The sequence below is a fragment of the Eubalaena glacialis genome, chromosome 4, assembly GCF_028564815.1.
Source record: "Eubalaena glacialis isolate mEubGla1 chromosome 4, mEubGla1.1.hap2.+ XY, whole genome shotgun sequence".
NCBI classification, from domain to species: Eukaryota; Metazoa; Chordata; class Mammalia; order Artiodactyla; family Balaenidae; genus Eubalaena; species Eubalaena glacialis.
The window spans coordinates 30,974,743-30,989,013 of NC_083719.1; the positions used below are offsets into that span (position 1 = coordinate 30,974,743).

General features: G+C 38.7%; 1 protein-coding gene across 2 annotated transcripts in view; it reads left to right on the forward strand.

Annotated features, from left to right (window-relative positions):
- WDR70 (WD repeat domain 70) overlaps positions 1-14,271 on the forward strand; it is a 316,512-nt gene that overhangs the window by 111,527 nt on the left and 190,714 nt on the right. For both annotated transcript variants that reach the window (XM_061187724.1, XM_061187725.1), the window contains exon 9: positions 12,614-12,690. In XM_061187724.1, the coding sequence (XP_061043707.1) occupies positions 12,614-12,690 (77 nt within the window). The remainder of the gene's footprint in view (positions 1-12,613; positions 12,691-14,271) is intronic.

Here is a 14,271-nt window from a genome sequence, read left to right on the forward strand (position 1 = left end):
TTTATAGGTGGTGAGCCTTAGATAGGCAGTTGAAGTTATCACCATGTAGTCACAGGGTCATTTCCTAGTTTTGTGTTAGGAGATGTTGGGATGAGGCCTTATGTAGGACAGTGAAGGCTTAGAATAGCTATTGATGGCGTGAGAGAAAAATTGCTGGAAGAATTGTGGGAGCATTAATGGCCACCAAATCTAAATTTGTAGATAGTCATTCGGCATATTTGTATGATATCCCTGAGTCTATTCATGAGCCCGAGGTGTTTGAATGGAGTACAATGATGAGGAGGAGGGAGTTATTCCATAATAAAAGTTGTTCATTATAAGTACAGCAAAAGGACACTCAGGTTTATGCTGAGTGATTGGTTGAAATTTAGGATGTTGAAAAGAAAATTCTTGATTTCAGAAAAGGAACCATCTGTGGACAGAGCTGGCCATAGTTGGGGCTGCTGAAATATCTTAGAAGAGGTCATTGGAGTTGAGTAGATCAAAGAAGAATGAATCGATCTCTTTGATATCTTCAAATGGATTTTAAAATTGCTCAGGAATTAGAAAGATTTGGACTTCAGAGTCCTTGATTCCTAGAAGTAAATGACTAAGAGTGTGATGGATTACAACAGGGGTCAGCAGGCTGTAGCCTGTGGTCCAAATCCAGCCTGCAACCTGTTTTTTGTAAATAAAAGTTTACTGAAACACAGCCATGCCCATTCATTTACTGTTGTCTATGACTGCTTTTGTGCTTACAGCGGTAGAATTTGGGTAGTTGCCTCAAAGACCATGTGGCCAGAAAGCCTAAAATAGTTACTATGTAGTCCATTAGAGAAGAAGTTTGCCACCTCCCCAAATCAAGCTATGAACGTTTTCTCCAGCAAAATATACAGACACAAAATCTTGCTGGCAACTTCAGGAAGTTTGGTGATTCCTGAAAGCCCATGAATAGACTTTGGTTAAGAAGAACTTTTGGATTAAAGCTCAAGGTATATTCCCTGATGCATTTCATCTCTTCATAGGAGTTGCTTCTGTTAGTTAGCTCACCATGCCAAAGACATGGGTACTTTCATTTTTGTGGGTCACAGAGCCTCACTTCATTCAGTGACTACAAATGGCGCTGCAGCGAGGCAGCTATTTTACAGCTTTTGTCATGAGGCTGCCACAGGGGTATGGACTGACAAGTATTGATCAGCACACCTCTGTGTGTGTGTGTGTGTGCGCGCGCACGTGTGTGTTAGAGGAAACCAATAGTCGTCATGGTTTGATAATGTCCTCTGTGTATGAAAAGTTCAGCATATTATGAGAAACAAATAGATGTTTCATTCTTTCTACTAGGCTCTTTCCAGTTAAGGCTGTTAAATAAAGGAGGGAAAAAAAATTTTTTTTTCCAGGGCTGCCTGCCTATGTTTAGATAAAGGAGAAAGAGAGAAAACCTAGTTTATTTGATGAAAAAGTGTTTTAGTCACTGACTCTACTTGAATAGGTGTCACTTAAAAAATTTTTCCACTAATGTTAGCCGTGGTACTGAATCTGTTTAGTTCCATTTAAGAATCCTTAGCTGAACTTCATTTTTTGTTATGACTAATTTTCGTCACTGTTTTAACACAAGGGTACTTAACATTCCCATTGCCTTTGTCATACTCCTGTCTTTACAAACAAGAAACAACATTCATAGTCTTTTAGATTTCTTCAATTTAACTTACTATTTGTGTTCATATTCTGTGTATTCAACAACTAAGGTGACCACATTTTATCATAGTGTTCTATGTAATAGGGATCATCTTCTTTTGGTCCTCTTAGAACTATCCTTTATATTTCAAGATGCTATTTCAACTCTAATCAACAAATATCAGTAGAAGACCTGTTTTCTGGAGCCTGCCTTCAAGACCTGTATGGACTGGGTCAGTTTTGGGGTTGTTGTTATGGCAAAGCATAGGAAGTGGGATTCTAAGAACTGGACTGAGCGGCACCCATTGCGCTGAGAATGGGTGAATCCCTGAGTCTGGGAGTGGGAGAGGAAGATGGTAAACTAGGAACTGACTGGGTGGTAAGCAGGCTCCACATTAGATTAAGAGGCCAGGTGGAGATGTCAGTGGAGGTGGAGCTGAGCTAAGCAGAGCGGGAGAATGAAGGTGTGGAGTAGTGTGCAAGATTGAGGAAGCCAAGGCAGTTTAGGATCTAAGTCCTTGAAGGTAGGGCATGTCTTGGGGTTATTGGGGTGTTCCTTCTGTTGCAAATCATGAGCTGTTTTCCCAGAAGCAGATATTTAATGGGGTGAAACTAGATCAGGTACCTATTTACTGCTTGGTATTAGAAATTCTTTTTTTTTTCTTAAATAAGCAAAGACTGGCAAATTTCTATTTTGGAAAGAGATTAATGGGATCCCTGACAGTCCTATGATTTTACTCTATGAGCCAGTTTAATTACTATCTTTTAGTACCTTAGGTGCACAGAATTGAGGGGAATCTAACTCACTTATCTGTTCATGGTGCCCACCCATCATGCCATTCATATCTGGTCGTCAGTTCTCATAATACTGTAACTCTCAGCAGTGTTTGACACAGTTGATTATTCTCTCCTTCTTGAAACGTCTTCTTTACTTCCCCCTTTCCCTCTCACTGCACATCTGTTCCATTGGCAAAACATGTTTTACCTACAAAGCTTTATGAATAAAGCTGCTATTAACATTGACATGTAGATAATTTTGAAATTGGAAAGTGTGAATCCTTCAACTTTGTTCCTTCTTTTCATGATTATTTTTAAAAATTAATTAATTTATTTTTGTCTGCATTAGGTCTTCATTGCTGCGTGCAGGCTTTCTCTAGTTGCGGCAAGTGGGGGGCTACTCTTCATTGCGGTGCACGGGCTTCTCATTTCAGTGGCTTCTCTGGTTGCAGAGCACAGGCCCTAGGCACGCAAGCTTCAATAGTTGTGGCACGTGGGCTCTAGAGCACCGGCTCAGTAGTTGTGGTGCACAGGCTTAGTTGCTTTGTGGCATGTGGGATCTTCCCGGACCAGGGCTCGAACCCGTGTCCCCTGCGTTGGCAGGAGGATTCTTAACCACTGCGCCACCAGGAAGGTCCTCATGATTATTCTTAAATTAATATTTCTTGAAATAATAAAATAATAAGAATAAAATAATAATAAGTATTCTTGAAATAATAAAATGATTCTTGAAATTTTTTGTTATTCTTTTAATTTCCATGTGAATTAGTTCTCTTAGTTTTCTTTCATCTTAGAATGTCTTTATTTCACCTTCACTTCTGAAGTACATTTTCTGTACATTTAACTTGACAGTATTTTTCTCTCAGTACTTTAAAAGTGTTGTTCCATTGTCTTCTGGCTTTCATTAGTTTGTTTTTTGTTTTTAGTTCATTTTGTTTGGCATTCACTGAGGTTCTTAGATCTGTAAGTTTACATTTTTCACCACTTTGGGGAAATTTTTAGCCATTATTTCTTCAAAAATTTTTTGCACCTATCTCTCCTCTTTCTGAATCTTATATAGCATGAATACTAAATCTTTTGATATTGTCTAATATTATTGTCTCTGCTCATTTTTTCCCTGTTCTTTTTTCTTCCTATGGTTTAGATTGAATTATTTCTATTGACCTGTCTTCAAGTTCACTGACTCTGTCCTTTGATGTATCCATTCTACTATTGGACCCCTCCAGTGAATTTTTAATTTCCATTATTGTATTTTTCAGTACAACCATTTAAAAAAATTAGTCTGTTTTTCTTTGCTGAGCATGTCTATCTTTGCATTTGTTTCAAAAGTGTTTGCTTTCCCTTTTTGTATCATGATTGTAAACACTGATTTAAAGTAATTTTCTGAGAATTCTAACATTTGGATCATCTTGTGGTTGGCATCTTTTGTCTTATTTCTTGAGAGCTGGTTAGATTTTCCTGGTTCTTTGTATGTTAAATTTTGGATTGTATCCTTGACACTTTGAATACTGTGTTATGAGATTCTGACTCCTGTCTAAAACTTCTGGAGAATGCTAGAGGTTTTTTTTGCTTATGTGAATATGTGGTTTCTTTTTAGCTGACAGTCAATTTGATTAGTTTTAGACTGTATGTCCTGACCTGACTTCTGTGAGCTGTTTTTACTTCCAGTATTGGTTTAATTTCCAAAGCCTTTATGCCTCTGTATGCTATTCTGGTTTGTCTCGTGTGTGCTACCCAGGAGTCTGTGTGGAACCTTGATGGTAGTCTGCACCATCTTGAGATCTCAGTGCTTTTCTTCAGTTGATTCTGACAGGTTTTACATATATGTATCTCAGGAGTGAGCTCAGGACTTTTTGTACAGATTTAGATGATATTTTTCTCTAGCTTTCTTATTTCTTAAGCCCGTAATTTTCCCTCTCCCCTCTGTTTTCAGAAGTTTTCTGTTCTGGTGTTCTTGCTGGAAAACCAGAGACTTACTCTTTTTGTGCTATGTAGCAGTTCCTGTAACTGGGTATGCCTCTGGGCAAAGCTGGAATGGGATGGAGAAATCAAGTTTTACCTGCCCCTCAGCAGCTGCTTCTATGAGTTGGTGGGAAAATAGAGTGCTGCTAGTCTGTGTTGGCATTATCCCAATGTAAAGCATAGAGTATCAGAAGGTTTCTGTCCTACAAATGCTACTGTATGGTTGGAAGGCTTAGGCTTACTTTGTTGCTAATGTTGGCCTAGTAGAGGGCATGGAACATCAAAAGTGTTCTACCCCATTGAGGTTGCTGTCCTTGCTGCTTTTGGGTCAGGGGAGGAGATGCCATGCTTCTTTGTTGCTGGCCCTTCCCTGGTGTAGGGTCAGGAGAGCCAACAGATATCCTCCCCGAAGGGCTTCTCCTGTCACTAGGGAGAGGGCAGTTACTGTTTTGTTGCTGGCAGTCATCTGCTGTAATCGCCTCACAGGGCCACTGCAGCTGGTTGGGAGGATGAGAAGTGCCACCTCAGAGCCACTGCTTGCCTGGTGTGAAAAGGAGGCAGTCAGTAGTTCTTTGGCCTGTAAAGGCTACTTCCATTTCTGGTACCAGCACTGAGGGGAGACCGGCAGCTTCGTTCCTTGTGCTTGCCTGGCATAGGGTAGGTCAGGTCACAAGAGCTTTGTCTCCCAGGTCCTTCACTACTCTCCTTACCCACCACCCCTACCCTCTGGACATTGCAACCTTTTCTTGGAACCCCGTCTATCTGCTCTTGCTGTCAGTTGTCAATGTGGGCTGCCCCAGAGCCTATGTTGGGAAGTGAGAAGGCAAAAAACATCCCCAGGAAACTCATCACCTTACTGCTCCTTGCGACCTGGGTTCTATATCCTTTTTGCTTGATCTTATCTACTATTCAGTGTCTTCTGCCAGTAACTTTTAAAATTTTGTTCAGAACTTATTGTAATCAGATGGAGTGATAGGATGGAATGTGTATATTCCATCTGGAGTGAAACTGGAACCTCCTGTAAAATATATTTTAATTCACTGTAGTTCCCTGATAAAAATTATGAGTGAGGATTTCAGTACCTGTTCTTGCAGCAGAAGCTTACTCTATTTGATTGATGTGTAATGAGAATGCTGGAAGGGGTGAATGACACTTGATGTGAAATGCAGGAACAATGCCCCCAAACCATGCTACAAACCTGGTTTGCTGATAAAATCGTGATGGTCACTGCCAGACATTGAATATCACAGCTTGTACCACTGCTACTGAAGAGCAGGGAACTCTGTCTTGCGGGAGATGCAGTACTGCTGTCCTTAAGGAGAGTCCTCAGGTCTGAATGTTGTGTCTCCCCCAAGTTCATATGTTGAAATCCTAACCCCAACGTGATGTTACTAGGAGGTGGTGCCTTTAGGTGATTAGGTCATGAAGGCAGGACTCTCATGAATGGGTTTAGTGCCCTTATGAAAGTGGACAGAGAAACTTCTCTTTCTCCTTCACCATGTGAGGTTATAGCAGAAAGACCACATCTGTGAATTAGGAAGTTCGGACACTAAAACTGCCTTGATCTTGAACTTCCCAGCCTCCAGCACTATGAGAAATAAATGTTTGTTGTTTATAAGCCACTCAGTTTATGGTATTTTTGTTGTAGCAGCCTGAATGGATGAGATAGAAAGAGGGTATCATTGTCTTTGAGTCACAGCTCAAAATGAATGTCGTGGCTAGAGCTCAATTGCATTTCCTGTGTCATATCTGTGAGGGAGGCTGGCAAAGTCGGCATCTGACTTTTTGCTTCTGTATGAGAGGTAGCCTCTGTCTTCTATGAAGAGTCGTTTTTGGGGCAAATTCCCTGAACACAGATTGAGGTTCATGTTCTCCATGGCCAGAAAGAATGGCATGTATTTATACAGTCACCCCATTCACACAGCTGCTCAGATCACAGGCATTGGCTTCATCTGTTATTATAGCCCAGATCCAATTCTTTAGGGAATCCTATTGTCTCTGTCTTTAAAATGTATCCCAAATCTTCTCACTTCTGAACACTTTCTTGCTGTTCCCTAGTCCAGGCCACTGTCAATTTTCACATGAATCACATCAATATCTTCCCAGATGACCCTCTTAATTCCTCTTTTGTTTTTGCAGCAGACTTTTCTTCACAGAGCAGCCAGAATATATTTTTTAAAGTATTTATTTTGATGTAATTTCAAATTTACAGAAAAGTTGTAAAATCAGTACTCAGCTTCTTTATACCCCTTTTTCAGATTTACCAATTGCTAACATTTCACCCCATTGCTTTATCTCCCCCTCATCTCTTCCTCCCTTCCTCCCTCAACTAATACACACTCTCCCTCCCCTCTCCCTCCTTTCCTCCCACCTCACTTATACACCCCCCAAACACTCACACGCATATGTATATGCACATACATAAAAATTATGTATGTGTGTTTAATTTCCCCCAACTTTTGAAAACAAGTTGCAAACATCATGCTCCTTTGCTCTTAAATTCTTTAGTGTGGTGTTCCTAATAACATTACATTTTCTTATATAACCATGAATTTAATGTTGATAAAATACTATTATCTAATCCATAGTCGATAGTTTCATCAGTTATCTTAATGATCTTGTTCCTAATTATTTTCTCACCAGTTCAATCATCATGCCTTTTTGTCTCCTTTAATTCGGAATAGTTTCTCTGCCCTCCCCCCTTTTTTTACTTTGATATTTTTGAAGACTGTAAGCCTTTTACTTTGTAAAATGTAGAATTCGATTTTGCCTGTTTTTTCTCATAATTAGAGTCAGGGTATGCATTTCTAGAAAGATTGACCCACAAATGATATTGTACCCTCCTTACTTCCTCATATCAGAAAGTACATGATGTCAGTTGCATCCCAGTATTGATGATGTAAACTTGGATCACTTGTTAAGATGGAGCCTACCAGATTTCTTCTTCACTATAAAGTTACTATTATCTCTTTGTCATTATTAAGCCATTTGCAGGGAGATTTTGAGACCATGCAATTACCCTGTGTATTATCAGACTTTCCTCCATTAGTTTTAGCATCCATTGATGGTTCTTGTCTGAATCAGGTATTACTGTCATGATTGCAAACTGATGATTTTTCTAACTCTATAATTTATCTTATATTTATTAGTATTCTGTAAGGAAGAGCTTTCTCTTATTTATTTCTTTATTATATTAATATGCATTCAAGGGTTCTTATTTTAGTCAGTGGTTTATAATCCATTACTTTATTTATTTTGATGCCCTAATTGTCCCAGGTTTAGCTGGTGGAAGCCTCTCCAACCTGCGTTTTATCTTTTTAGCATATCCCTGTCATTTTTGCAACACTTTCTTATTTTTTTAGCATAACCAAATATTCTCTGTTAATCTTGTACTTTTCCTACCTCAGACCCCAAAACAATCATTTCTCCAAGGAGCCCTGGTTCCTTTAGTGGAGAATGATATTTAGAAACCAGGATATCCGTGCTATGTTTGCTGAGGTGTCATTGTTTCTAGACATTTGCAGCATATAAAGCTAGAGAATAATTTACAAATGTACATTTACCCTTAAATTTACATCTACCTCTTAAAAACCATGAGTTCATATTGATATCCCCAGTTTCAGTCAAACACCACAAAGTTCGTTCTAGTCTTCCCCTTTTCCACTTTAGTAACTCCCTTCTCCAACAGTGAGAAACTCGACTCCCATTGTCTTCAACATATTTCCTCAAATATTGCTTAAATCTTCATTGTATTGAAAGCAGTTTCAGAACTGTTAACGCATACCATTGCAAAAAAAGACGCAGATATATTAACTGGAATGCAGTATTTATTTACTGTTCTTTTGGTCTTTAGACTGAGAGTATATATTAGTAGTTTCCTAGGACTACTGTAACAGATTACCACACACATGGTAGCTTAAAACAACGGAAATTTTTTCTTCCACAATTTTGGAAGCCAGAAGTCTGAAATCAAGGTATTGGCATGGCCACACTCCCCCCAACGGCTCTGGAAGAATCGTTCCTCGCCTCTTCTAGCCTCTGGTGACTCTAGGCATCCTTGTGGCTGCGAAACTCCAGTCTCTGCTTCCATCTTCACAGAGCCTTCTCCTCTTTGTGTCTTCTCCTCTTCTGTCTCTTATAAGGATACTTGAGGATACTTGTTATCAAATTTAGGGCTGACCCAGATAATTTAGAGTGACCTTATCTTGAGATGCTTAATTATATCTGAAAATATTCTTCTTCCAAATAAGGTCCATTCACAGGTTCCAGTGATTAGGACGTGGACATATCTTTTGGGGGGGGCCACCATTCAACCCACTACAGGATGTATAGTTACTTGGGTTATTACCTGTTGTTTATTCTTTCAGTGTATTTGTTATTCATTTGAAATACAGTAGGGTTCATTTATTTCGGTTTATATTGTTTTAGGTTTTTTCCGATCCTTATTTGTTTATTTATGAATATGTAAAACATTAACACAGGGTCAAGAATCAAATATGAAGTTAATAGATATAGCATTACGAATTACGGTGACTATTATCAAGGAAATGGACAGGTACTCTGGTAGAGAAGAACGGAATGGGCCATATTCACTTAGATAGAGGGCCAGGCAATACTCATTTGAATAAGTGGCATGTAAGCTGAGATTGAAAGAGTGAGAAGAAGCCAGTCATGTAAAAGTGGAAAAAGAGCTTTCCAGCAGATGGAAAAGCACGTGTAAAGGCCCCGATGTGGGGAAAGAGTCACGTGTATGGGAGGAAATGAAAGAAGACCAGGGAGGTGTGTGCATTCTGGGCAAGAAGGAGCACAAAGTTAGTGAGGTTGTAAAGAAAGCAGGGGCTGGAAGATGTAAGCTTGTGTACACTGTGGAAAGACATTGGAAAGCCAGTGGAAGATAAAAAGCAGTGGCATTTTTAGAAGTATATCTTTAAAGGGTGATATTGATTGCTTTTTTTGGGGGGGGAAGAGGTTTACCTTAAACTTTATTTTTTTAATTTTTTTTATACAGCAAGCTCTTATTAGTTATGTATTTTATACATATTAGTGTATATACATCAATCCCAATCTCCCAATTTATCCCCCCTCCCCCCACTTTCCCCCCTTGGTGTCCATATGTTTGTCCTCTAAATTTGTGTCTCTATTTTATTGATTGCTTTGTGGAGCACATTACACAAGAGTAAAAGTAGAGAGACTAGTCACAGGCCTGTTGCAGTACATAATAACTGATGTAGAGACACGAGATAATGTTGGTTCGTATAAGAGTTGTAGTAGTGAAAAAGGAGAAAAGTGGATAGATTTGAGATGTGTTTTGGGTTGAACTGACAGGACTAGCTAGTGGATTGAATCTGGGTGGGTAGAGAGAAGAGAGTTTAGGGGTTATTGGAGTCTTTAAGGATTACTTCCATGTTTGTAGCTTTAGCAACTAGGAAAGAAGTTTATTGCAAATGAAGTGGGCAGTAAGAATCAAGATTTCCCTATTGGGCCTATTATGTTTGAAATGCTTATGACATGCAAGTGGAGATGTCAATCAAGTTGATAGTTGAATATACAAGTCTTGAGCTCGGGAGAAGAAAGTGGAATCTCAAACTTCCTATCTAGTCCCTCCAGGCACTACTTCAGTCCATTCTTTCCTATTGCAGGAAGAGATTCCAGATCTCTGGTCCCTATTTGTACCTTTTTAACATGAACAGAATGTCAGGAGTTGGCCAGATACTATTTGAGGCATTGTGGGCAGCTGGGACTAGAGATGGGTCTCCAGGCCCATGTGTGGGTACTCCAGTTCCAATTCAGTCTTTCCAGAGAGCTACAGTTATTTTCCTTCTAAGTCATTTAAATATGCACATTTTACTACTTTTAGTTTAGCTTTATTCTGGACCCCTTCAGAATAAGAGGCCTTGCCATTATTATACTAAAAAGTATTAGGTTCTTTTCTGCCCCATCTGAACCTGACTTATAGTATGAGACCACTATAGCTTACTTTGCTACCTAGGAGGGAATTGTGTGTGTGTGTGTATGTGTGTGTTTATGTTTGAAATATATACTCTGTGATTGATTTGGTATGTATGTCAGTTTTTATACCAACATCACAGTGTTTTTTTTTTTTTTCTATGACAACAGCCTTTATTTTTTATTTATTTATTTTTTAAACATCTTTATTGGAGTATAATTGCTTTACAATGGTGTGTTAGTTTCTGCTTTATAACAAAGTGAATCAGTTATACATATACATATGTTCCCATATCTCTTCCCTCTTGCATCTCCCTCCCTCCCACCCTCCCTATCCCACCCCTCTAGGTGGTCACAAAGCACCGAGCTGATCTTCCTGTGCTATGCGGCTGAGAGAGTGGCATGGACATATATACACTACCAAATGTAAAATAGATAGCTAGTGGGAAGCAGCCACATAGCACAGTGTTTTAATTGCAGTGTTTTTGCAGAGCCAGAGGAATCAGGCTCCCTGACTTCAGACTATACTACAAAGCTACAGTAATCAAGACAGTATGCTACTGGCACAAAAACAGAAATATAGATCAATGAAACAGGATAGAAAGCCCAGAGATAAACCCACACACATATAGTCACTTTATCTTTGACAAAGGAGGCAAGAATATACAAAGGAGAAAATTCAGCCTCTTCAATAAGTGGTGCTGGGAAAACTGGACAGCTACATGTAAAAGAATGAAATTAGAACGCTTCCTAACACCATACACAAAAATAAACTCAAAATGGATTAAAGACCTAAATGTAAGGCCAGACACTATCAAACTCTTAGAGGAAAACATAGGCAGAACACTCTATGACATACATCAGAGCAAGATCCTTTTTGACCCACCTCCTAGAGAAATGGAAATAAAAACAAAAATAAACAAATGGGAGCTTATGAAACTTAAAAGCTTTTGCACAGCAAAGTAAACTATGAACAAGATGAAAAGACAACCCTCAGAATGGGAGAAAATATTTGACCCAGCAATCCCACTACTGGGCATATACCCTGAGAAAACCATAATTCAAAAAGATACATGCCACAATATTCATTGAAGCACTATTTACAATAGCCAGGACATGGAAGCAACCTAAATGTCCATTGACAGATGAATGGATAAAGAAGAGGTGGCACATATATACAATGGAATATTACTCAGCCATAAAAAGGAACAAAACTGAGTTATTTGTAGTGAGGTGGATGGACCTAGAGTCTGTCATACGGAGTGAAGTAAGTCAGAAAGAGAAAAACAAATACTGTATGCTAATGCACATATATGGAATCTAAAAAAACCGGTACTGATGAACCTACTGGCAGGGCAGGAATAAAGATGCAGACGTAGAGGACAGACTTGAGGACATGGTGGGGGAAGGGTAAGCTGGGACAAAGCGAGAGAGTGGCATGGACATATATACACTACCAAATGTAAAATGGATGGCTAGTGGGAAGCTGCTGCATAGCACAGGGAGGTCAACTCAATGCTTTGTGATGACCTAGAGGGGTGGGATAGGGAGGGTGGGAGGGAGGCTCAAGAGGGAGGGCATATGGGGATATATGTATACATATAGCTGATTCACTTTGTTATAAAGCAGAAACTAATACAACATTATAAAGCAATTATACTCCAATAAAGATAAAAATAAATAAATAAAATAAAATAATTACAGTGTTTTTGTATTATGCTCCATACTGAGTAGGGCTAATCTTCCTGAATCATTTTAAAGATGTTTTCATTTTCTCACCTATTTATTCTTACAGATGTATTGTAGAATTAAGATTGTTGACACATTTTAAAGAAGGGATTTTTTTTTTCCCCATCCTCTTGCTTTTGCCTTGGTTACTTGTAAGTACTTTCTATTCTCCTTAATTCTTTTCCACTGATTTTTTTCCCCATTGTCTTTCTTATTGTGGTTTTTCTTTTTACTTCGTTCCTAAAGAGAGGCTGTCATTTTCCCCTCTCTTTCTTTTTAAGCACCTGTTATATGTAAGCACTGTACTAATTCCTAGGCAGGAGGGGTTACACGGTGAATTAAAATTAAAATAAACAAAGTGAAATAAACAAAGCATATTATGAAATAAAACGGAAATAAAATAATATCAGTTTGTAATTAAAATAGTGTGCCTTGGGGAGGACTAAACAGTTTTACTTTTAAGCATAATATGTCAGCTTTTGGTCAGTTTGTTTATATTTACATTTTTAACAGATTTTTTTTCCTTTTTTCTTTTTTTTTTTTTAAGGGTCATACAGCAATGCTTCATACTGGCTCATGGCATCCCAAAATAAAGGGAGAATTTGTGACTTGCTCAAATGATGCGTGAGTATTGTTGATAATTCATCTAATACATTCATATATTTCAGTATTTTCTTTAACCTTTATATTGTAGCAATCTTGCCAGTAAAGTAAGAGATAGAATATTAGGAATCCTGATGTTTATATAGTCTTGTTCTGAACTTTACCTTGAATTTAGCTGACAGTATAAGGTTTGCTTAAGTAAATATGGAAGCTGTAAAAATGAGAGTTGGAAGAAATTCAAGTAGAGTTTATTAGGGAGCACAGTGGGTCAGATGGATGCTGTTAAGTGGACTCAAATGACTTTAAACTTTGTTACTTTTTATAGTAAAGGCTGATTTCCATCTGAATCTAATAGCTTATATAAATTTGTTGTTTAAATGATGGTTTTTTGGAAGTAACAACTGAAAAAATTGATTTAATGGTTATTCAGATTCTTTTTAAAAAAAATTAATTAATTAATTTATGTATTTGTCTCTGTTGGGTCTTTGTTGTTGCGTGTGGGGTTTCTCTAGTTGCGGCGAGCGGGGGCTACTCTTCGTTGCAGTGCGCGGTTTTCTCAGTGCAGTGGCTTCTCTTGTTGTGGAGCACGGGCTCTAGGTGCGTGGGCTTCAGTAGTTGTGGCCTGCGGGCTCAGTAGTTGTGGCTCGTGGGCTCTATAGAGTGCAGACTCAGTAGTTGTAGCACACGGGCTTTGTTGCTCCGTGGCATGTGGGATCTTCCCGGATCAGGGCTCGAACCTGTGTCCCCTGCATTGGCAGGCGGATTCTTAACTACTGCCCACCAGGGAAGTCCCTATTCAGATTCTTTTGCATTATATTTGTTGGCTTAGGATTCAAGAGTATTACAGGGAATATTTGAGCAGCTTTTTCTTGAATTGTTATATTGTATGATTCATTTTTAGTATTTACAGTAGTTCACAAGAATGAGTTATTTGTAATATTACAGAGAAAATTACAATGAAAAATCTTATAAATGAAAATATAAAGATGGTATTATTTAGGTGAAACACATTTTTATTTATTTATTTATTTATTTTTAATAGCTCTTTATTGGAGTATAATTGTTTCACAATACCGTGTTAGTTTCTGTTGCACAACAAAGCAAATCAGCCATATGCATACCCGTGTCCCCATATCCCTTCCCCCTTGATCCTCCCTCCCATCCTCCCTATCCTACCCCTCTAGGTCATTGCAGAGCACCGAGCCGATCTCCCTGTGCTATGCTGCTGCTTCTCAACAGCCAGCTATTTCACATTAGGTAGTGTATATATGTCGATGCTACTCTCACTTCGCCCCAGCTTCGCCCCCCCATCCCATGTCATCAAGTCCATTCTCTATGTCTACCTCTTTATTCCTTCCCTGCAACTAGGTTCATCAGTACCTTTTTTTTTTTTTTTCAGGTTCCATATATATGCGTTAGCATACAGTATTTGTTTTTCTCTTTCTGACTTACTTAACTCTTTATGACAGACTCTAAGTCCATCCACCTCACTACAAATAACTCAATTTCGTTTCCTTTTATGGCTGAGTAATATTCCATTGTATATATGTGCCACATCTTCTTCATCCATTCATCTGTCGATGAACACTTAGGTTGCTTCCA